Source organism: Bufo gargarizans, chromosome 5, assembly GCF_014858855.1.
Source record: "Bufo gargarizans isolate SCDJY-AF-19 chromosome 5, ASM1485885v1, whole genome shotgun sequence".
Classification (NCBI taxonomy): domain Eukaryota; kingdom Metazoa; phylum Chordata; class Amphibia; order Anura; family Bufonidae; genus Bufo; species Bufo gargarizans.
The window spans coordinates 269,350,259-269,376,831 of record NC_058084.1 but is presented as its reverse complement, the minus strand read 5'-3'; the positions used below and the strand labels follow the sequence as shown (position 1 = coordinate 269,376,831).

The 26,573-nt window shown below is 42.5% G+C and overlaps 1 protein-coding gene across 1 annotated transcript in view; it reads right to left on the bottom strand.

Moving 5' to 3' along the window:
• GABBR2 (gamma-aminobutyric acid type B receptor subunit 2) overlaps positions 1-26,368 on the bottom strand; it is an 858,895-nt gene extending 832,527 nt beyond the window's left edge. The window contains exon 1 of the mRNA XM_044294545.1: positions 25,944-26,368. Coding sequence (XP_044150480.1) covers positions 25,944-26,294 — 351 coding nt within the window. The 5' untranslated portion in view covers positions 26,295-26,368. The remainder of the gene's footprint in view (positions 1-25,943) is intronic.
• Between the last annotated feature and the right edge of the window lie 205 nt (positions 26,369-26,573).

Here is a 26,573-nt window from a genome sequence, read left to right as displayed (position 1 = left end):
GTCCCGTAACAGACAATCTGGCTTCATGTCAGCAGAGAATTAGTCTGCATGTCATAGCAGAGAATGAGGCTTCACGTCAGCCACCACTGCAACAGTCCATTGGCATATATTTAGGCCTAGCACACAGGCAGAGGAGAGAGGTCCCGTAACAGACAATCTGGCTTCATGTCAGCAGAGAATCAGTCTGCATGTCATAGCAGAGAATGAGGCTTCACGTCACCCACCACTGCAACAGTCCATTGGCATATATTTAGGCCTAGCACACAGGCAGAGCAGAGAGGTCCCGTAACAGACAATCTGGCTTCATGACAGCAGAGAATCAGTCTGCATGTCATAGCAGAGAATGAGGCTTCACGTCACCCACCACTGCAACAGTCCATTGGCATATATTTAGGCCTAGCACACAGGCAGAGCAGAGAGGTCCCGTAACAGACGATCTGGCTTCATGTCAGCAGAGAATCAGTCTGCATGTCATAGCAGAGAATGAGGCTTCACGTCAGCCACCACTGCAACAGTCCATTGGCATATATTTAGGCCTAGCACACAGGCAGAGGAGAGAGGTCCCGTAACAGACAATCTGGCTTCATGTCAGCAGAGAATCAGTCTGCATGTCATAGCAGAGAATGAGGCTTCACGTCACCCACCACTGCAACAGTCCATTGGCATATATTTAGGCCTAGCACACAGGCAGAGCAGAGAGGTCCCGTAACAGACAATCTGGCTTCATGACAGCAGAGAATCAGTCTGCATGTCATAGCAGAGAATGAGGCTTCACGTCACCCACCACTGCAACAGTCCATTGGCATATATTTAGGCCTAGCACACAGGCAGAGCAGAGAGGTCCCGTAACAGACGATCTGGCTTCATGTCAGCAGAGAATCAGTCTGCATGTCATAGCAGAGAATGAGGCTTCACGTCACCCACCACTGCAACAGTCCATTGGCATATATTTAGGCCTAGCACACAGGCAGAGCAGAGAGGTCCCGTAACAGACAATCTGGCTTCATGTCAGCAGAGAATCAGTCTGCATGTCATAGCAGAGAATCAGGCTTCACGTCAGCCACCACTGCAACAGTCCATTGTCATAAATTTAGGCCCAGCACCCAGGCAGAGGAGAGAGGTCCCGTAACAGACAATCTGGCTTCATGTCAGCAGAGAATTAGTCTGCATGTCATAGCAGAGAATCAGGCTTCATGTCAGCCACCACTGCAACAGTCCATTGGCATATATTTAGGCCTAGCACACAGGCAGAGGAGAGGTTCATTCAACTTTGGGTAGCCTCGCAATATAATGGTAAAATGAAAATAAAAATAGGATTGAATGAGGAAGTGCCCTGGAGTCCAATAATATATGGTTATGGGGAGGTAGTTAATGTCTAATCTGGACAAGGGACGGACAGGTCCTGTGGGATCCATGCCTGGTTCATTTTTATGAACGTCAGCTTGTCCACATTGGCTGTAGACAGGCGGCTGCGTTTGTCTGTAATGACGCCCCCTGCCGTGCTGAATACACGTTCAGACAAAACGCTGGCTGCCGGGCAGGCCAGCACCTCCAAGGCATAAAAGGCTAGCTCTGGCCACGTGGACAATTTAGAGACCCAGAAGTTGAATGGGGCCGAACCATCAGTCAGTACGTGGAGGGGTGTGCACACGTACTGTTCCACCATGTTAGTGAAATGTTGCCTCCTGCTAACACGTTGCGTATCAGGTGGTGGTGCAGTTAGCTGTGGCGTGTTGACAAAAGTTTTCCACATCTCTGCCATGCTAACCCTGCCCTCAGAGGAGCTGGCCGTGACACAGCTGCCTTGGCGACCTCTTGCTCCTCCTCTGCCTTGGCCTTGGGCTTCCACTTGTTCCCCTGTGACATTTGGGAATGCTCTCAGTAGCGCGTCTACCAACGTGCGCTTGTACTCGCGCATCTTCCTATCACGCTCCAGTGCAGGAAGTAAGGAGGGCACATTGTCTTTGTAGCGTGGATCCAGCAGGGTGGCAACCCAGTAGTCCGCACAGGTTAAAATGTGGGCAACTCTGCTGTCGTTGCGCAGGCACTGCAGCATGTAGTCGCTCATGTGTGCCAGGCAGCCCAGGGGTAAGGACAAGCTGTCCTCTGTGGGAGGCGTATCGTCATCGTCCTGTCTTTCCCCCCAGCCACGCACCAGTGATGGACCCGAGCTGCGTTGGGTGCCACCCCGCTGTGACCATGCTTCATCCTCATCCTCCTCCACCTCCTCCTCATCCTCGTCCTCCTCGTCCTCCAGTAGTGGGCCCTGGCTGGCCACATTTGTACCTGGCCTCTGCTGTTGCCAAAAACCTCCCTCTGAGTCACTTCGAAGAGACTGGCCTGAAAGTGCTAAAAATGACCCCTCTTCCTCCTCCTCCTCCTCCTCCTGGGCCACCTCCTCTTCCATCATCGCCCTAAGTGTTTTCTCAAGGAGACATAGAAGTGGTATTGTAACGCTGATAACGGTGTCATCGCCACTGGCCATGTTGGTGGAGTACTCGAAACAGCGCAACAGGGCACACAGGTCTCGCATGGAGGCCCAGTCATTGGTGGTGAAGTGGTGCTGTTCTGTAGTGCGACTGACCCGTGCGTGCTGCAGCTGAAACTCCACTATGGCCTGCTGCTGCTCGCACAGTCTGTCCAGCATGTGCAAGGTGGAGTTCCACCTGGTGGACACGTCGCATATGAGGCGGTGAGCGGGAAGGCCGAAGTTACGCTGTAGCGCAGACAGGCGAGCAGCAGCAGGATGTGAACGCCGGAAGCGCGAACAGACGGCCCGCACTTTATGCAGCAGCTCTGACATGTCGGGGTAGTTGTGAATGAACTTCTGCACCACCAAATTCAGCACATGCGCCAAGCAAGGGATGTGCGTCAAATTGGCTAGTCCCAGAGCTGCAACGAGATTTCGCCCATTATCACACACCACCAGGCCGGGCTTGAGGCTCACCGGCAGCAACCACTCGTCGGTCTGTTGTTCAATACCCCGCCACAACTCCTGTGCGGTGTGGGGCCTGTCCCCCAAACATATGAGTTTCAGAATGGCCTGCTGACGTTTACCCCGGGCTGTGCTGAAGTTGGTGGTGAAGGTGTGTGGCTGACTGGATGAGCAGGTGGAAGAAGAGGAGGAGGAAGCCGAGAAGGAGGAGGTGGCAACAGGAGGCAAAGAATGTTGCCCTGCGATCCTTGGCGGCGGAAGGACGTGCGCCAAACAGCTCTCCGCCTGGGGCCCAGCTGCCACTACATTTACCCAGTGTGCAGTTAGGGAGATATAGCGTCCCTGGCCGTGCTTACTGGTCCACGTATCTGTGGTTAGGTGGACCTTGCTACAGATGGCGTTGCGCAGTGCACACTTGATTTTATCGGATACTTGGTTGTGCAGGGAAGGCACGGCTCTCTTGGAGAAGTAGTGCCGGCTGGGAACAACATACTGTGGGACAGCAAGCGACATGAGCTGTTTGAAGCTGTCTGTGTCCACCAGCCTAAATGACAGCATTTCATAGGCCAGTAGTTTAGAAATGCTGGCATTCAGGGCCAGGGATCGAGGGTGGCTAGGTGGGAATTTACGCTTTCTATCAAATGTTTGTGAGATGGAGAGCTGAACGCTGGCGTGTGACATGGTTGAGACGCTTGGTGACGGAGGTGGTGGTGGTGGTGTTGGTGGTACATCCCCTGTTTGCTGGGCGGCAGGTGCCAACGTTCCTCCAGAGGCGGAGGAAGAGGCCGAGGCGGCAGCAGCAGAATAGGCCGAGGCGGCAGCAGCAGAAGAGGTAGCAGGGGGAGCCTGAGTGACTTCCTTGGTTTTAAGGTGTTTACTCCACTGCAGTTCATGCTTTGCATGCAGGTGCCTGGTCATGCAGGTTGTGCTCAGGTTCAGAACGTTAATGCCTCGCTTCAGGCTCTGATGGCACAGCGTGCAAACCACTCGGGTCTTGTCGTCAGCACATTGTTTGAAGAAGTGCCATGCCAGGGAACTCCTTGAAGCTGCCTTTGGGGTGCTCGGTCCCAGATGGCGGCGGTCAGTAGCAGGCGGAGTCTCTTGGCGGCGGGTGTTCTGCTTTTGCCCACTGCTCCCTCTTTTGCTACGCTGTTGGCTCGGTCTCACCACTGCCTCTTCCTCCGAACTGTGAAAGTCAGTGGCACGACCTTCATTCCATGTGGGGTCTAGGACCTCATCGTCCCCTGCATCGTCTTCCACCCAGTCTTGATCCCTGACCTCCTGTTCAGTCTGCACACTGCAGAAAGACGCAGCAGTTGGCACCTGTGTTTCGTCATCATCAGAGACATGCTGAGGTGGTATTCCCATGTCCTCATCATCAGGAAACATAAGTGGTTGTGCGTCAGTGCATTCTATGTCTTTCACCGCTGGGGAAGGGCTAGGTGGATGCCCTTGGGAAACCCTGCCAGCGGAGTCTTCAAACAGCATAAGAGACTGCTGCATAACTTGAGGCTGAGACAGTTTCCCTGGTATGCATGGGGGTGATGTGACAGACTGATGGGGTTGGTTTTCAGGCGCCATCTGTGCGCTTTCTGCAGAAGACTGGGTGGGAGATAATGTGAACGTGCTGGATCCACTGTCGGCCACCCAATTGACTAATGCCTGTACCTGCTCAGGCCTTACCATCCTTAGAACGGCATTGGGCCCCACCATATATCGCTGTAAATTCTGGCGGCTACTGGGACCTGAGGTAGTTGGTACACTAGGACGTGTGGATGTGGCAGAACGGCCACGTCCTCTCCCAGCACCAGAGGGTCCACTAACACCACCACGACCATGTCCACGTCCGCGTCCCTTACTAGATGTTTTTCTCATTGTTATGGTTCACCACAACAACAAATATATTATTTGGCCCAATGTATTGTATTCAAATTCAGCGGGATATAAATTTGAGGCCTAGTATTTAGGCGCTGGGTGACCGGTATGGATTTAGTGACAGAATTAGACTTGGAAATGCACAGAAGCGTGTGTGTGTGAAGTTATTCTGAATGACCCAATGTGCACCTTGAATATTATATACCCTTTTAGGGATAGATTTCAAATAGCTCTGATATAGCAGAAACCACTAAATTATGAAATTGCTAAATTGGGAATTGTATTTCAACCCAGAACAAAAAATGTGCTTTGACGGACACTAAATAACTTTCCCAGCCACAACAGGACAGCGTTAACGAGAGATTTAGCAGGATATAAATTTGAGGCCTAGTATTTAGGCGCTGGGTGACCGGTATGGATTTAGTGACAGAATTAGACTTGGAAATGCACAGAAGCGTGTGTGTGTGAAGTTATTCTGAATGACCCAATGTGCACCTTGAATATTATATACCCTTTTAGGGATAGATTTCAAATAGCTCTGATATAGCAGAAACCACTAAATTATGAAATTGCTAAATTGGGAATTGTATTTCAACCCAGAACAAAAAATGTGCTTTGACGGACACTAAATAACTTTCCCAGCCACAACAGGACAGCGTTAACGAGAGATTTAGCAGGATATAAATTTGAGGCCTAGTATTTAGGCGCTGGGTGACAGGTATGGGTTTAGTGACAGAATTAGACTTAGAAATACACAGTAGCGGGTGTGTGTGAAGTTATTCTGAATGACCCAATGTGCACCTTGAATATTATATACCCTTTTAGGGATAGATTTCAAATAGCTCTGATATAGCAGAAACCACTAAATTATGAAATTTCTAAATTGGGAATTGTATTTCAACCCAGAACAAAAAATGTGCTTTGACGGACACTAAATAACTTTCCCAGCCACAACAGGACAGCGTTAACGAGAGATTTAGCAGGATATAAATTTGAGGCCTAGTATTTAGGCGCTGGGTGACAGGTATGGGTTTAGTGACAGAATTAGACTTAGAAATACACAGTAGCGGGTGTGTGTGAAGTTATTCTGAATGACCCAATGTGCACCTTGAATATTATATACCCTTTTAGGGATAGATTTCAAATAGCTCTGATATAGCAGAAACCACTAAATTATGAAATTGCTAAATTGGGAATTGTATTTCAACCCAGAACAAAAAATGTGCTTTGACGGACACTAAATAACTTTCCCAGCCACAACAGGACAGCGTTAACGAGAGATTTAGCAGGATATAAATTTGAGGCCTAGTATTTAGGCGCTGGGTGACAGGTATGGGTTTAGTGACAGAATTAGACTTGGAAATACACAGTAGCGGGTGTGTGTGAAGTTATTCTGAATGACCCAATGTGCACCTTGAATATTATATACCCTTTTAGGGATAGATTTCAAATAGCTCTGATATAGCAGAAACCACTAAATTATGAAATTGCTAAATTGGGAATTGTATTTCAACCCAGAACAAGAAATGTGCTTGAACGGACACTAAATAACTCGCCCAGCTACAGCACTAAGGACAGATTTAGCTGGATATAAATTTGAGGCCTAGTATTTAGGCGCTGGGTGACAGGTATGGGTTTAGTGACAGAATTAGACTTGGAAATGCACAGTAGCGGGTGTGTGAAGTTATTCTGAATGTCCCTATGTGCACCTTCAATATGATCTACCCTTTTAGGGATAGATTTCAAATAGCTCTGATATAGCAGAAACCACTAAATTATGAAATTGCTAAATTGGGAATTGTATTTCAACCCAGAACAAGAAATGTGCTTGAACGGACACTAAATAACTCGCCCAGCTACAGCACTAAGGACAGATTTAGCTGGATATAAATTTGAGGCCTAGTATTTAGGCGCTGGGTGACAGGTATGGGTTTAGTGACAGAATTAGACTTGGAAATACACAGTAGCGGGTGTGTGTGAAGTTATTCTGAATGACCCAATGTGCACCTTGAATATTATATACCCTTTTAGGGATAGATTTCAAATAGCTCTGATATAGCAGAAACCACTAAATTATGAAATTGCTAAATTGGGAATTGTATTTCAACCCAGAACAAGAAATGTGCTTGAACGGACACTAAATAACTCGCCCAGCTACAGCACTAAGGACAGATTTAGCTGGATATAAATTTGAGGCCTAGTATTTAGGCGCTGGGTGACAGGTATGGGTTTAGTGACAGAATTAGACTTGGAAATGCACAGTAGCGGGTGTGTGAAGTTATTCTGAATGTCCCTATGTGCACCTTCAATATGATCTACCCTTTTAGGGATAGATTTCAAATAGCTCTGATATAGCAGAAACCACTAAATTATGAAATTGCTAAATTGGGAATTGTATTTCAACTCAGAACAAGAAATGTGCTTGAACGGACACTAAATAACTCGCCCAGCTACAGCACTAACGACAGATTTAGCTGGATATGAATTTGAGGCCTAGTATTTAGGCGCTGGGTGACAGGTATGGGTTTAGTGACAGAATTAGACTTGGAAATACACAGTAGCGGGTGTGTGTGAAGTTATTCTGAATGACCCAATGTGCACCTTGAATATTATATACCCTTTTAGGGATAGATTTCAAATAGCTCTGATATAGCAGAAACCACTAAATTATGAAATTGCTAAATTGGGAATTGTATTTCAACCCAGAACAAGAAATGTGCTTGAACGGACACTAAATAACTCGCCCAGCTACAGCACTAAGGACAGATTTAGCTGGATATAAATTTGAGGCCTAGTATTTAGGCGCTGGGTGACAGGTATGGGTTTAGTGACAGAATTAGACTTGGAAATGCACAGTAGCGGGTGTGTGAAGTTATTCTGAATGTCCCTATGTGCACCTTCAATATGATCTACCCTTTTAGGGATAGATTTCAAATAGCTCTGATATAGCAGAAACCACTAAATTATGAAATTGCTAAATTGGGAATTGTATTTCAACCCAGAACAAGAAATGTGCTTGAACGGACACTAAATAACTCGCCCAGCTACAGCACTAACGACAGATTTAGCTGGATATGAATTTGAGGCCTAGTATTTAGGCGCTGGGTGACAGGTATGGGTTTAGTGACAGAATTAGACTTGGAAATACACAGTAGCGGGTGTGTGTGAAGTTATTCTGAATGACCCAATGTGCACCTTGAATATTATATACCCTTTTAGGGATAGATTTCAAATAGCTCTGATATAGCAGAAACCACTAAATTATGAAATTGCTAAATTGGGAATTGTATTTCAACCCAGAACAAGAAATGTGCTTGAACGGACACTAAATAACTTGCCCAGCTACAGCACTAAGGACAGATTTAGCTGGATATAAATTTGAGGCCTAGTATTTAGGCGCTGGGTGACAGGTATGGGTTTAGTGACAGAATTAGACTTGGAAATGCACAGTAGCGGGTGTGTGAAGTTATTCTGAATGTCCCTATGTGCACCTTCAATATGATCTACCCTTTTAGGGATAGATTTCAAATAGCTCTGATATAGCAGAAACCACTAAATTATGAAATTGCTAAATTGGGAATTGTATTTCAACCCAGAACAAGAAATGTGCTTGAACGGACACTAAATAACTCGCCCAGCTACAGCACTAAGGACAGATTTAGCTGGATATAAATTTGAGGCCTAGTATTTAGGCGCTGGGTGACAGGTATGGGTTTAGTGACAGAATTAGACTTGGAAATGCACAGTAGCGGGTGTGTGAAGTTATTCTGAATGTCCCTATGTGCACCTTCAATATGATCTACCCTTTTAGGGATAGATTTCAAATAGCTCTGATATAGCAGAAACCACTAAATTATGAAATTGCTAAATTGGGAATTGTATTTCAACCCAGAACAAGAAATGTGCTTGAACGGACACTAAATAACTCGCCCAGCTACAGCACTAACGACAGATTTAGCTGGATATGAATTTGAGGCCTAGTATTTAGGCGCTGGGTGACAGGTATGGGTTTAGTGACAGAATTAGACTTGGAAATGCACAGTAGCGGGTGTGTGAAGTTATTCTGAATGACCCTATGTGCACCTTGAATATTATATACCCTTTTAGGGATAGATTTCAAATAGCTCTGATACAGCAGAAACCACTAAATTTTTAAATTGCTAAATTGGGAATTGTATTTCAACCCAGAACAAAAAATGTGCTTTGACGGATACTAAATAACTTTCCCAGCCACAACAGGACAGCGGTAACGAGAGATTTAGCGGGATATAAATTTGAGGCCTAGTATTTAGGCGCTGGGTGACCGGTATGGATTTAGTGACAGAATTAGACTGGGATATGGCCAAAAAATAACCACACTATTGCTGGTTAAATGCACTTGGTGATGGGCGCAGCTTGCCCCTGATGTAGTATATGGCCAAAAAATGAACAGACTATTGCTGGTTAAATGCACTTGGTGTCACAGCTTGACCAACCACACTACTGAGGGTTAAATGCACTTGGTGACGGGCGCAGCTAGCCCCTGATGTAGTATATGGCCAAAAAATGAACAGACTATTGCTGGTTAAATGCACTTGGTGACGGGCGCAGCTTGCCCCTGATTTAGTATATGGCCAAAAAATGAACAGACTATTGCTGGTTAAATGCACTTGGTGTGATAGCTTGACCAACCACACTACTGAGGGTTAAATGCACTTGGTGACGGGCGCAGCTTGCCCCTGATGTAGTATATGGCCAAAAAATAAACAGACTATTGCTGGTTAAATGCACTTGGTGTGACAGCTTCACCCTGATGTAGGCTTTAGCCAAAAAACAAACGCACCATTGAGGGTTAAATGCACTTGGTGACAGGCGCAGCTTGCCCCTGATGTAGTATATGGCCAAAAAATAAACAGACTATTGCTGGTTAAATGCACTTGGTGTGACAGCTTCACCCTGATGTAGGCTTTAGCCAAAAAACAACCACACCATTGAGGGTTAAATGCACTTGGTCGCAGCTTGTGCTGGCGCACCACAAGACACAAAATGGCCGCCGATCACCCCAGAAAAATGTGACTGACAAACGGTCTGGGCAGCCTAAAAACAGTGAGCAATTGAGGATCAGCAGCTCAATGATCCACAGCTGCAGATCGATCAGTTAATCAAGTCCTTTGGAGGAGTTAATCTGCCTAATCTCGCCCTACTGTCGCAGCCGCAACCTCTCCCTACGCTAATCAGAGCAGAGTGACGGGCGGCGCTATGTGACTCCAGCTTAAATAGAGGCTGGGTCACATGGTGCTCTGGCCAATCACAGCCATGCCAATAGTAGGCATGGCTGTGATGGCCTCTTGGGGCAAGTAGTATGACGCTTGTTGATTGGCTGCTTTGCAGCCTTTCAAAAAGCGCCAAGAAAGCGTCACAAAAGCGCGAAGAAAGCGACGAACACCGAACCCGAACCCGGACTTTTACGAAAATGTCCGGGTTCGGGTCCGTGTCACGGACACCCCAAAATTCGGTACGAACCCGAACTATACAGTTCGAGTTCGCTCATCCCTACTCAAAAGGTTAAGCAACAAAATATTAAGTTAAGGGTACTATTATTTGTTCCTGGCCAATTCCATTAGTTTGATTTATAGATTACTCTGTTCAAGCACAATTCAAAAGTAATGTCTGATTTTGATTGATTTTCAGTAAATTTACATGTATTATTACTTTTGTCAGTTCCAAGTTATTTCAGTGACCATTGTGGGTTTTTCTTTCTTTCTTTTCTTTTCTTTTGTCCACGTGTATATGAACATGTTAACTTGTAATTCCATTCCTCACATAGGCACATAGTTACTCAAATATTACTACTGTAAGTTTATACTGTATTATTCCACTGCCGAGGTTATACTGGTCATAATGTACTATTGTTCTACAACAGTGATAAGCAGAACATAGGTGATAAATGGTCAATATATTTCAAAGTAAGAGTGTATTGTAGTAGTGTATATCAAATATCTACAACTGTGAAGACTTCCACCCCCCGACTGAGCACCAAAGAGATTAAGAAGAAAATCCAGATGACCGAAAGTGGTACACAGATCACCCAATGGTTATGATGTGAACTGCAGCCTAGCCACAGTTTAGATAGCATGATGTGATACTGTACCGAACTGGTTTCACGACAAATTACAGTTCTTAACTAAACTGGAGATCAGTTAAGGATGGACACATCTGTGGATAGAAAGACAGACAGAGCTGGCTATATAACTCTGTATGTTAGAGGTATGTCCCAGAAGAAGCCAAAAATGGTAAACCAAGGCTCTAGCTGTTACCTAGTGGGCCATTATTTTATTGACATGCTTTTAATTCCAATTTACTAGAAAGAGAGAAATGGAGAGGATCATATGTCTTAAAATCCAATTCTGGTTTGATTAGAGCTTAATACAATTCTACCTGAATCAAAAGTGTTCTGATTGCCTGGAAAAGCTCTCTCTAGCTTTCTCGCACCCTCTGTCAAATTTACAAATTTAGGAATTGATTTACTCATCTCTAAGTGAGAATCATAAACCACTTTTAAAGGATTTTGAATTGTGGTAGTGTTCTATTATCTGTCTGGCATATGGTGTAGCCATGGGTTGAACTTGCTGTGGAATATCTCTATTTGTTCTGGTCATCAGGAGTTGGTGAGAAGTGTGCTAGCAGAACTACAAGCTTTAAGGTGACTTTAGGTGGAGAATTTTGCCTCACAAAGTTCTGAACTACTGAACATCATGTGTAGATCATTATTGCATCTACCTCATATGGAGTTAAGAAAAAAGTCCCAGACTCTGTTTTATTTGTATTCGTTATTTTGCCAGTGTAGAGCGGAGCAGTTTTTCTGGAGGCATTCATCTTTGCCCTGGAATGTATTTGGCTCTGAAACATCATACTGTTTGATGAAAAATTGCACACAGCAATTGCAACCAATAAAGCATTCTACAGTGGATACTTTATCAGGACTGTCCTGGTAAGCCAACTGTCATAAAAGATGAAATCCAAAATCCTTAATATTCAGAATATGTTCTTATGTTCAAATTTTTGACCTTCAATATATTTGCATAATGTGCAAAAAATGCTAAGTAAAGTAATTTTTCTAATAGAAAATGCATGTATAGTAGTCTAAATAGATTATGTGTCAAAACACATAAGTAAATGTATATGGAAATACAGTCAAAGCGGTGTCACTTCTTTTAGCATATTCTAACTTGGCTCGATCACTTTGTGATAATTACAGGCAGCCTTTCAGCAGATTTTAGCACCAAAGCTAGTAACACCATTGGGCAAGTGACATAGAAACAAGTGTAAACATACCTATACTGCCATTTATAATTGTAGACTACAAGAGAAAATGGACGTTAAATCCACCACGCCCTGGCCAAGCCAGGGAAATGTCTTGGATTTTCATTCAATTGTACTGATGGATGACAAAGGATGTAAAAGAATGATGGACTTTTCAGTCAGCAACAACCCATAGGACTTACTGATGAAAAGTCAGCACACTTCACTGGCTTAGCAACACCCAGCAGACACTTGCCAGCATGGCGTGAGATAGCATTCAAGTTTATTTTCTCAGCTATGTTACTTCTATGGATGCAACATAGATATGTTTACACCTGTTTTTGTCACTTACCTAATGGTGTTAGCTTTTTGGGAGGCTAAAATCTGCTGACAAGCTCACTTATTAACATTATTCTTAAAGAGAATTTGTCACTACGTAGGCTGTCTTTCTGTCAATGCTATCAATCACTGATAACACCTCCCCCGTGTACAGTTATCAGTGATAGACAACTATCTATGTATACACAGTTATACAGAGAATGCTATCAATCACTGATAACACCCCACCCCCCACCCCCGTGTACAGTTATCAGTGACTGACAGCTATCTATGTATACACACTTACACTGAGAATGCTATCAATCACTGATAACATCTCCCCTATGTGCAGCTATTAGTGACTAACAGCTATCTATGTATACACACTTACACAGAGAATGCTATCAATCACTAATAACATCTCCCTGTGTGCAGTTATCAGTGACTGATAGCTATGTATACACACTTCCACAGAGAATGCTATCAATCACTGATAACACCTCCCCAGTGTATAGTTATCAGTGACTTTGACAGCTATATATGTATACACACTTACACAGAGAATGCTATACATAACTGATAACATCTTCCCCATGTACAGTTATCAGTGACTGACAGCTATGCATACCCACTTACACAGGGAATGTTGTCAATCACTGATAACACAGTCCCTGGGGTTTTATTAACATTGGGGATCTGATTGGGGCTGTCAGCTGAGGTCTGATTAACCCCTTAAGGACTCAGCCCTATTTCACCTTAAGGACTTGGCCATTTTTTGCAAATCTGACCAGTGTCACTTTAAGTGCTGATAACTTTAAAACGCTTTGACTTATCCAGGCCGTTCTGAGATTGTTTTTTCGTCACATATTGTACTTCATGACACTGCAAAAATTGGGTCAAAAAAGTTAATTTTTTTGGATAAAAAAATACCATATTTACCAAAAATTTTGAAAAATTGGCAAATTTCAAAGTTTCAGTTTCTCTACTTCTGTAATACATAGCAATACCCCCAAAAATGTTGATGACTTTACATTCCCCATATATCTACTTCATGTTTGCAGCATTTTGGGAATGATATTTTATTTTTTGGGGATGTTACAAGGCTTAGAAGTTTAGAAGCAAATCTTGAAATTTTTCAGAAATTTACAAAAACCCAATTTTTAGGGACCACTACAGGTCTGAAGTCACTTTGCGAGGCTTACATAATAGAAACTGCCCAAAAATGACCCCATTCTATAAACTACACCCCTCAAGGTATTCAAAACTGATTTTACAAACTTCGTTAACCCTTTAGGTGTTGCACAAGAGTTATTGGCAAATGGGGATGAAATTTGAGAATTTCATTTTTTTGCCTAATTTTCCATTTTAACCCATTTTTTCTACTAACAAAGCAAGGGTTAACAGTCAAACAAGACTTTATCTTTATTGCCCTGACTCTGCCGTTTACAGAAACACCCCATATGTGGCCGTAAACTACTGTACGGGCACACAGTATGGCGTAGAGGGAAAGGTGCGCCGTATGGTTTTTGGAAGGCAGATTTTGCTGGACTGGTTTTTTGACACCATGTCCCATTTGAAGCCCCCCTGATGCACCTCTAGAGTAGAAACTCCATAAAAGTGACCCCATCTAAGAAACTACACCCCTCAAGGTATTCAAAACTGATTTTACAAACTTTGTTAACCCTTTAGGTGTTGCACAAGATTTAATGGAAAATAGAGATACAATTTCAAAATTTCACTTTTTTGGCAGATTTTCCATTTTAATATTTTTTTTCCAGTTACAAAGCAAGGGTTAACAGCCAAAAAAAACTCATTATTTATGGCCCTGATTCTGTAGTTTACAGAAACACCCCATATGTGGTCGTAAACCGCTGTACGGGCACACGGCAGGGCGCAGAAGGAAAGGAATGCCATACGGTTTTTGGAAGGCAGATTTTGCTGGACTGGTTTTTTGACACCATGTCCCATTTGAAGCCCCCCTGATGCACCCCTAGAGTAGAAACTCCATAAAAGTGACCCCATTTTAGAAACTACGGGATAGGGTGGCAGTTTTGTTGGTACTAGTTTAGGGTACATATGATTTTTGGTTGCTCTATATTACACTTTTTTGTGCGGCAAGGTAACAAGAAATAGAATTTTTGGCACCTTTTTATTTTTTGTTATTTACAAAATTCATCTGACAGGTTAGATCATGTGGTATTTTTATAGAGCAGGTTGTAACGGACGTGGCGATACCTAATATGTATACAATTTTTTTTATTTATGTAAGTTTTACACAATGATTTCATTTTTAAAACAAAAAAAATGTTTTAGTGTCTCCATAGTCTAAGAGCCATAGTTTTTTCAGTTTTTGGGCAATTATCTTAAGTAGGGTCTCATTTTTTGCGGGATGAGATGACGGTTTGATTGACACTATTTTGGGGTGCATATGACTTTTTGATCGCTTGCTATTACACTTTTTGTGATGTAAGATGGCAAAAAATGGCTTTTTTTACACCGTTTTTATTTTTATTTTTTTACGGTGGTCATCTGAGGGGTTAGGTCATGTGATATTTTTATAGAGCTGGTCGATACGGATGCGTCGATACCTAATATGTATACTTTTTTTTTTTTATTTAAGTTTTACACAATGATTTCATTTTTGAAACAAAAAAAATCATGTTTTAGTGTTTCCATAGTCTAAGAGCCATAGTTTTTTCAGTTTTTGGGCGATTATCTTGGGTAGGGTATGATTTTTGCGGGATGAGATGACGGTTTGATTGGTACTATTTTGGCGTAAATGCGACTTTTTTGATCACTTTTATTACCTTTTTTGGGAAGTAAGGTGGGCAAAATTTCAATTTTCTCATAGTTTTTTTTTATTTTTTTTTATGGCGTTCACCGTGCGGGGAAAGTAACATGACCGTTTTATAGATCAGGTCGTTACGGACGCGGCGATACCTAATATGTGTAGTGTATTTTATTTTTTTTATTTTTATTCAGTGATAAATGTTTTTTTTTTATCTTAACTTTTTTCACTTTTTTTTTACATTTTTTTTGACCCAGACCCACTTGGTTCTTGAAGATCCAGTGGGTCTGATGTCTGTATAATACAGTACTGTACAATATATATTGTACTGTACTGTATTTTACTTACCACTTTGTCTGAACAGATCTCTGCTTTCAGCACAGATCTGTTCAGCACCATGGACAGCAGGATGCCTGAGAAGGCGTCCTGTTGCCATGGGAACCTTCCCCGTCTGCTCAGTAGTGTTCAGAACTTCGCAGACGGGGAAGGGTAAGGACTGGTCTGTCGGGGGGCTGCCTGGGAGCTCTCTCCCTCTCCCATCGGGGGGCTGCAAAGGCACAGCAGCCCCCGATGGGAGAGGGAGGGAGCTCCCTGACCTGTTAACCTTTTCCATACAGCGGTCCGTACGGACCGCTGTATGGAAAGGGTTAAACGGCTGACATCGCATCACCGATGTCAGCCGTTTATACCAGGGTGCCAGCAATGTGCTGGCACCCTGGTATACCCACTAGAAGCCAACGATTATTCAAGGGGAGGCGGGCGGGGGATCGTGATCCCGCCTCCCGCACCGCCCGCCTCCCGCACCTCCCGCACCGCCTGCGACACCCCCCCTGCACCACCCGCCCACATAATATCATTCAGGGGTGCAGGGGGGGTTAATAAAAACTTAATTTCTGGCATTTTAACGTTTGATCCCCGCGGTCAGAGACCGCGGGGATCAGAATCGGCTAAAAGCGCAGCAAACCGCAGGTCTGAATTGACCTGCGGTTTGCTGCGATCGCCGATACGGGGGGGTCACATGACCCCCCTCGGCGTTGTGACAGGATGCCGGCTGAATGATTTCAGCCGAAATCCCGTTCGGATTAACCCCCGGGGCGCCGCAATCTTTTTTTAAACTCATGACGTACCGGTACGTCATGGGTCCTTAAGGACTCGGGAACCATGCCGTACCGATACGTCCTAAGTCCTTAAGGGGTTAAGTAGAGTTTAGGTAATGTGGTTGGCTTATTACCAGGCAATCAAAAAAAAATAGATAAGGGTCCAACAAAATCTGCTAGTTTACACAGATTTTCATTCAATACAAATTGTATTGGGAAGAACAAGACTACTGTTCAGTCCTCATGTACTTGGCATATTGTCGGCAGTTCGTTACCTGTTTACGTGGGAATATGTGCTGCAATGATATTTAGGCCCAAATAAAAGATGCTGAATGCTGCCATGTTTACATGGGCCAATGTTTTTGAATGAGCATTTTTAAGGATCTGTACATCAGACATATACTTTTTTTGTTACGAAGGAGCTTGTGGGCAATAGATGCAGTCATCACAGCAATCCAGTAAAAAAACGTATGCAGTTTATTACCATGGGAGCCTAGGGTGATAGATTCTTGGCTTTGACATATAGTTTTCTACACAAATATCAGGAATACAGTATGTATTGGCACATGAAACATAAAAACTGACAAAATTGTGATTAAACACAAACGCTTTTGATGTTCTAAAGAATAACTTTGCATATACTTCAACAAGTCCACTGCGTAACATTTTAGAAATGCATTATATTGCAGAATGGAGTGGGTGTTTTTTTAATATGTGTCCCCCTCAGGAACTAAAAAAAGCAATACTACTTGGTTACTTGCTCTACATGCAGCCACACCCATAGATACCCTTAAAGGGACAGGTTTATATGCTGTAAGACGTCTAACAGAAGAGAACAATGCTCACCACCGTCAGGTAAAATATATGCCAGACCCTTTTATACAAGTGCTCGGAACATGCCGGAGTCACCAAACCATGAGCCTAGTATAGAGGATAGGCTTGTTACTGGTCTTCATCTTATTTAGAAGAAAAGAAGAAACATCTTCAAAAGGACAATTAGAGGGGAAAGTGATCTATCATGTTCTATATATTTCCTGTCTGTGATTTCTTCCATGGAAATGAAAACACCAATGGAGAGGTAAGTAGCCAGGAAACTGGCAATCCAAGCAGAGCCTTTCCAATTTATATTGAACAAAATTACTCATATGGTAATGTTCATTAAGTTTTGGAATGACCTACTTTAAAGGAGTTGTTCAGGATTAGGAAAAAAAAAAAACATCTTTCTTCCAAAAACAAGCTAGAGCGGTACTGGCTCCTGGTATTGCCCATATGGCACAGGTAGGTTAGCATTAGGTTCCGAGCTACTAGAGATACCCTGGCGCGGTGCTCAGGCTCAGCTATGTCCTTCATATAAGGATATATTGGCTAAATTCTCAATTTTAACACCAGTTTGAGGGTTTAGTCAGATTTGGTTGTTTGCATCCACAGTAGTGCACCTTCCTTATTAATGTTTATTTCATAGTGCGGTACTGTACATCAGCCCCATTCAGTGCAATGGTGATGAGTTGGGATGGGCCTGGTTCTCGAATAAAGCTTTTTTCAAATACTGTACATCCACTTTAAATGTCCCTTCCAATATAACTAAATTAGGTGATCATCTGGTAGAAGAATGCTACAGTGGTACTGCGAGAAATGCTAGAAAATCAGTAGACTGCTAAAATGAAACTCCCCTTTAAGGGCCATGGGGGGAAATGTATCATGAAGGGAATTTTTTAAGACATTTTTTGCAGCATTATTTCATTTCTTAAACACAGTCTATACCACATTAACATCGCTACTCATGTCCACCTTGCAAATCTGGAGGGTGTGGTGTAAAATGACAAAACATCACAAATTTCTGCACACGTAAGCCCAAAAAGTTGCAAAAAAAGGCTTTTTTTTATGACAGAATTTAGTAGTGCAGGGCTTAATAAACCCCCATATCTTTTAAGATCATACTCTGTTTATGATAATTACAGGCTGACTCTATCCAAATGACCCATCATAACAATGGATCTACAAGAATACAGAAACGTGGCTGTTAGAAAGAAGGAGTGCTGAGAAATGAAGGCTCCTCCATTTTCATATTTAACTTCTGACTTTCAAGTTAGTCTACTTTCACACTGACGTTTTGGCTTTCTGTTTGTGAGATCCATTCAGGGCTCTCACAAGCGGTCCAAAACGGATCAGTTTGTATTCTAATGCATTTTGAATGGAAAAGGATCCGCTCAGAATGCATCAGTTTGCCTCCGTTCCGTCTCCATTTCGCTTTGGAGACGGACACCAAAACGCTGCTCGCAGCATATTGGTGTCTGTCTGACGAAACCGAGCAATAGAAAACGGATCCGTCCTCCATTGATTTCAATGGTGTTCAAGACGGATCTGTCTTGGCTATGTTAAAGATAATACAAACAGATCCATTGTGAACGGATGCAGGCGGTTGTATTATCTGAACGGATCCGTCCATGGCGAGTGTGAAAGTAGCCTTACAAACTCTGTGCATTTAGACTCAACACATTTACCGAATGTTGCCCTTTTTATAGCCCTGTAGATTTATGCTGAACGCACTCCAGAATGTACTCAGTCTGAAATGAATAGGGCTTAGTGTGCAAAATCTGATATGTTGAAATGCCATCAAATGCAATAATGTAGGATAAGAGAATTTAAATGGTGTCAAATGACCAGTAAGTCAATCTGCAGTACAATCAGTGGTCATGAGAAGCTAGCCAGAACAAAAAAACTGCCTAGTAATTGGCTAATGAACAGTACGATGTGACTGACTTAGTACTGAAGTGCTATTGCTATTTTATAGCTAGTGTATATGCTATTTTAAGTGTAATGAAAAATGGTTCACAAAATCCGTATTTTTCGCCCAGCTGTTTTTCTTGGCCCCCTGGAGCCCCCCTAGCTGTGCATCCTGGATTTACTCCTATATCTACCTGAATCAGCTAAGTTGGTATCTTTCTTAATACAGTGATACTATATACCGTTGAATCTGTATTGGATTCATATCAAGTATACTTTAGTGTTTATACACTGTTAATAGTGCTCAGAGGCTTATGCCCTTCACCGCGTCATGGATGTATGCTGGTCTGGGGCGCTCCAGTAATTTAAGATTTATTTATCTGTATATATGGCGTCCTATTACCATACTGATACTGTCGGTCCCCTGATGAACCTTTCATTATCTAGAAGGGGAAATGCATTGGTCCATTGTATGTTGTGTCAGAAAGTGATAGGGCTGTAGAAGGACAGGTTAGCCCAGGTACGTGGACAGAAGGTGCATCTCTGAGCAGTATTTGTAAGGGCATGGACAGGGACAGACATATTATATCTTGATTCTCTGTCCCAGATGTATTTTATTGTCCTCATTTTTTGCTAACCGTCCATTGTATTTGACAGCTTTCTGTACTATAGTTATCATGGTCCAGTTTGGACCACATTTATCTTTTCTTTGATAAATCCCCTAGTGTACACAATCATTTCCTGCTGTCGATAGGCTGTGGGCCCAGTAACCTGAGAATATACCAGCAATGAACGCATACACAGAGTGGTCTGACTCTTTAACATATGGTGACTGGGTTGCAGTGACAATGAAGGTGTTAAATTCCTAATGAGTTAACCAGAACTACAACCCACTCATGGTGACTACCCGGCGCTATATTGGTCTCATCTTCTTCAATCAATGAAAAAAAAGTTCTAATAGTGAGATCAAGATGCTGGAGGTATAGAACACAATGATGAACGGAGTGAGGCTATGGTAAGGAATCTTAAATCTTTAGTACTACTGCTACCATATGTAACCAATTTCATCAGGCCCTACACCACAACTTTGCCATGTAAACATCCTTATAAGAAGACAGGATTAGGTTAAACCATACATGTACACATTGCAGATATCATTGTGCTATACGAAGTGTTAATAATTAATAATGTTACAGTATCCAGCATTTATTATTAGCCAAATATTGAACACAAGTTAATACTAATGGAAGGTTATTGATCAAGCAGCAGAATATAATACGACATAACAAAGGTCATATGAAAAACAAACAGTTGCATTTGCTTGAAGGCTTAAACTGCATCAAAATGCTAAACGATATCTATAAAGTGAATGCACTGATAGCGGTGATCTATGCGGCCTGGTCAGTGCAACATTTCTGTGGAAACAATAATACTCTGAATAGCGGCTGCCAACGCAGAAATGAATGTTCTTCCTGTCCCATAAAACTGCACTGTCACCATCTGCTCCAAGGGTACTGCCATACAGCAGCAGGAATAGCGGCCGCCGCTGACTCGGAATATAGGACCTGCAGTTATATTACAGATACAATGGCTCGTGCAAGAATGAAAACTAAATCAAGCACATGAAAAGATAATTAACATAAAAGAAAATCCCAGGACTGGCATCCAGGTAGGAGCCGTGACAGGGCGCTCAGTGGGCAATTTTCAGCTACAACACAACCAATAGCAGCCGAATAGAAGTAAATACGTTCACTGTTACTGCAGGAACCAACAGGACCTTATGGTAGTTCATCTACGCACATTGCAGTTACATTTTAGAGATCAAATTAACAGTTAATGGGAAAAATACATTATAAAATGTATAACTCTATATTGATTTCAATAGGGGCAGCCACTGGGATTACAATGAGATTGATTCTGGAATAAGCGGCCACAATGTTGTCTGCCTTCAGGACATTAGGAGCCGCCAGTCCTTAAAAGGTTTGTGCAAATCCTTCAGTTAGAAATGAAACCATGTGCCTAAGGATACACGTACCGCTATACTGTGTCCTAAAGAACGGGAGAGAAAACCGAAATGTATCTATCCCATATCTATCTATCATCTATCAATCTATTATCTTTTTATCTGTCTATCATCTATCAGTCTATCTATCTGTCTATCAATCTATCATCTCATAGTTATCTATCATCTATCAATCTAGTATCTTTTTATCTGTCTATCATCTATCAGTCTATCTATCATGTCATATCTATTATCTTTTTATCTGTCTATGATCTATCTATCTGTCAGCTATCTATCTATCTATCTATCTATCATCTATCAATCTATTATCTTTTTATCTATCATCTACCAATCTATTATATTTTTATCTGTGTATCATCTATCAATCTATTATCTTTTTACCCATCTATCATCTATCAGTCTATCAATCAGTCTATCTGTCTATCTATTATCTATCAGTCGATCTATCAATCAGTCAATCTATCTATCAGTCTATCATCTATCTATCAGCTATCTGTGTATCAGTCTATCTATCTGTCTATCTATTATCTATCAGTCTGTCTATCTATCTATCTATCTATCTATCAGTCTATCTATCATCTAGCTATCTATCATCTATCTGTCTATCATTCTATCTATCAATCAGTCTATCTATCTGTCTATCTATTATCTATCTATCAGTCTATCTATCTATCAGTCTATCTATCTATCTATCAATATAGTATCTATCTATCCATCAGTCTATCAATCCCATATATATAATCTATCAATCTATCAGTCTATTTATCTGTCTATCTATCAATCAGTCTATCTATTTATCTATGTATCTATCTATCCCTCCCATATCTATCATCTATCAATCTATTATCTACCTATCCCATATCTATCATCTATCAATCTATTATCTATCTATCTATCTATCACCTGTTGGGGTACAAAAACCCTTAGGCTACAGAAGAAAACACTAATACTATAAATGGCACGTGGTAAGTGGAGGGCATTATTACATCATTATCTATCTGCCCAGTACTTATCTGTCTATGTAGAAAAAAAAGAAAGAAAACAGCAGCGCCATATGTTCAGTGATTGGTCACAAGCCTCATGGCACCAAACTAGTGCCCCAACTATACAAAGAATCAAGAATAGGAAACACTCCAAGGTATTAGAGATGGTTTCTTTATGCACCCATTTGGGCGACGTTTCGGCCCAAACTCATGGTGCCTTTTTCCAGGCCAGTCTACTTGGGTACAGATAGCCTTAACCAGGTATAACATCCTAATGCTGGAGAATCGATAGAAAGTAGAATTTATAAATATTCTTAGTTTTTTCTACACTAGATTGAAGAACGAGCCTACCACAATTTTTATAGATATGTATAATAATAGCATAGAAAAAGCTGGAGTGACACTACGTGTATGTCCTAATAGTCCTGTACTGATAACGTCCCAGATGCAAACCAAAGGATATATATATACATATATATATATATATATATATATCACCTGGTGGTGCTCTACATTGCCAGGCAATATCTTCACAAATCCAGTGCACTCACCTTCGGATGTAAAAAACTTTCTTTATTCTTCCATTGCTTAAAAATGGGTCAGCGGGACAGACAACATTAGATGCACATGTAAAAAACCAAGGCCAGAGGAAGCACACACAAGCGAGAAACGCCCGTCTCAGTTTTTTTACATGTGCATCTAATGTTGTCTGTCCCGCTGACTCATTTTTAAGCAATGGAAGAATAAAGAATGTTTTTTACATCCGGAGGTGAGTGCCGCACTGGATTTTTATAGATATGTATACTGGCCATGCTTATACACTTAGTGATCAAGCACTGACGCTCCTATAAGGAAGGAATTGAGGGAGCTTCCCAAATTCAGTTTTCGAAAAGGAACTCAGAAATTAAGATGCCGTTCCAAAAATCTTGCCTTGCATTGATGAGCCTCACAACATAGTGAGGCATTCAAGCCCATGCGCTTGCTGTGCGTTACATCTGTGTAGACTGCCAGCATCTAGCCCACCTTTGGAGGTACAAGTCCTAATTATGGGCATGAGTGGACTTCAGGTGTTCTCCAGGAGGCAAATCAGCTCCAAATCCTGAATTCAGGGAGCTGATTTTTCATTTTCTAGAGGGAAGGAAATGTTAACAAATTTTCGACTGGTTCTTATAAAAAATGACCTAGAAACTGGTTGTGAATATTGGAGAACAGGAAACATCTCCCATTTATTAAAGCTATGTCCAGGAAGGGCATTCTTCATGTTACTCTAGTCATTGGAGTCACTGGGTGTAGGTGTATGCCTGCAGAAACAAGCCGAGGAGTTTGCCTTGGAAAGAGTGGCAAGCTCCTTGAAAAGAAATGACTGCCATCTTCAGGCACTTGCTCAATCAACAGGGTCATCCCAAAACGTTCAATAGAATCATGACAAGAATCTATTAAATGTGGGGAAAGCCAATAGTGTTCTTCAGAGGAGAAAAACGGATCGAGGTATGTTTAGTATGGAACAACCGGCAAAGTGTGAAGCAGAACAAGATGATCTCTGTGGTTCTCCAGCCTCCCTCCATCATCTATCTCATATCCAAGTCTATCTAATATCCATCTAACTATCTATGTCTATCTATCTCATATCTATCCATCCAACTATCTATGGCTATCTATCTCATATCCAAGTCTATCTCATATCCATCCATCCAACTATCTATGGCTATCTATCTTATATCCATCCAACTATCTATGTCTATCTATCTCATATCCATATCTATCTATCTATCTCATATCCATCCAACTATCTATCTCATATCCATATCTATCTATCTCATATTCATCCAACTATCTATCTCATATCCATATCTATCTGTCTATTTCATATCTATCCATCCAACTATCTATGGCTATCTATCTCATATCCAAGTCTATCTCATATCCATCCATCCAACTATCTATGGCTATCTATCTCATATCCATCCAACTATCTATGTCTATCTATCTCATATCCATATCTATCTATCTCATATCCATCCAACTATCTATCTCATATCCATATCTATCTATCTCATATTCATCCAACTATCTATCTCATATCCATCTGTCTATTTCATATCTATCCATCCAACTATCTATGGCTATCTATCTCATATCCAAGTCTATCTCATATCCATCCATCCAACTATCTATGGCTATCTATCTCATATCCATCCAACTATCTATGTCTATCTATCTCATATCCATCCAACTATTTATGTCTATCTATCTCATATCCATATCTATCTATCTCATATCCATCCAACTATCTATCTCATATCCATATCTATCTGTCTATTTCATATCTATCCATCCAACTATCTATCTATCTCATATCTATCCATCCAACTATCTATCTCATATCCATATATATCTGTCTATCTCATATCTATCCATCCAACTATCTATCTATCTCATATCTATCCATCCAACTATCTATCTCTCATATCCATATATATCTATCTATCTCATATCCATCCAACTATCTATCTCATATCCATATCTATCTATCTCATATCCATCCATCCAACTATCTATCTATCTTATATCCATATCTGTCTGTCTATCTCATATCCATCCATACAACTATCTATCTCATATCCATACCTATCTCATATCTATCTATCTCATATCCATCCATCCAACTATCTATCTATGTAAAATATATCTGTCTATCTATTGACATGTTTCGAACACTACGGTTCTTAGCATTAAGAATCGTAGTGTTCGAAACATGTCGACCGAACAGAAGGAGGGAGGAGATGTCTACGGTATGTATTGGTCCATGTGCATGTGAAAAATAAAGACGTTGCAACGACAGAATTGTCGGCTGCTGGATCACTTTCTTCCTTGATTTCCTTCCTTGGTTTGCCTTGTCTTGTACCGTGCACGGAGGACATGAGATGAGCTGGACTTACAAGTTGTATATCTATCATCTCATCTATCTATCTATCTATCTATCATCTATGTAATATCTATATATTATCTATCTATCATCTATCTATGTAATATCTATTATCTATGCCTCTATCTAATATCTATCTATCTATGTAATATCCATTATTTATCCCTCTATCTAATATCTATCTATGTAATATCTATTATCTATCCCTCTATCTATCATCTCATCTATCTATCATCTCATCTATATATCTCATATCTATCTATCCCTCTATTTAATATTTAGCTTTCAGAATTTCATCAGAAAACCCCATATGATGAATGTGCTCTACATAAAACTGTGTTTTTTTCCTCTTATACCAGTAATAAAGGTCTGACGTAGTAAAATCGGAGTGCTCGGGCTCCCATCCACAGAGGACATATCCATTTCCATCTTCTGGGTCAGACAAGAGAGAAGAGGTCTTTTCCGATGCGATTTGGCATGGCTCAGCCCCAGCTCTGCTGATTAGTATTCCCAGCTATGGACACCTAGAAGGAGTCTTCCCTTCTGCGCAGCACACAGCCTGCAATGGTCAATCCAATGATTCTTCTCCCCCCAGGAATGCCCATATGGACGATGGGACCTGCTCTCCCTGAAATGACTGGGCACTGCTGGCCTACAGCTTGAGATCAGACATTGAATGCATCTGTTGCTTAGTGATCTGAACTTAATCTATACCAAGGAATGGAGGCTGACACTTTGGGGATGGGGGTCTTCCTGGCCAGTCATGCACCTATGCAGCACTATGGCAGCACATACTGCAGCTCTGCGTTCCCTTCACTCCCACTCAAGGAATGGTGCCTTGTTGCTACGTTCTAGTGAAACCAATGGCAGCTGCCAGACTCTTCCAACACACACCTGGCAGCCCCGCCAAGGTAAATGCCTCTGCAGCCCCAGGCATGACGACTGCCCTAGGTAGGTAGGTCGCCAGCACCGTAAACAGTAGGTGATCCTTACCGCTGTGTCGTAAAGCTTCAGGTCCAGGAAGTAGGGATGCAGCAGCGACTCGTTGCGGATCTGATCGATAGCCAGGAGCACCGCTGGCAGGATGCCTCGGCCGATATTTCCCTTTGCCACCGTCTCGCTCAGGGGCATCAAACCCATGATAGACAAGGAAGTGCCATTGGCAGGCTGCTCGATGGTCGTCCCGCCCGATCCACGGACCAGCCCGGGTGCCAGTCCCAGTCCCAGCACCAGCAGCAGGCATTGCGGGGGCAGCACCGGCATCTTAGCGGAGCCTCCGGCAGCGGCACCAGCAGCACGGAGAGCGCCAGCTGATCTCCAGTGCCTCCTCGGGGACGGAGCCATTCCTGTGTGAGACTGCAGGGGAGACGGAGCAGGTCCGCCCTCTCACTCAGGAGGGCTCCCCAAGCAGAGGCGGGTCAGAGCCCAGCACCTAGGGCAGAGAGCTCACCTCCGGCACGGCCACATAGCAGAGTCCGCCGGGCTCCTGCCCAGACACCTTGTCCCCTCTCCCCTATTCGTCTTCCATAGAGGACCAGGGTCTCCCCCTCCCCTCCGCACACCCCTGACAGTCCTCCTGTCAATGGCGCCTCCTCCTTCACGGCTCCCGACTGGAGCGCAAGA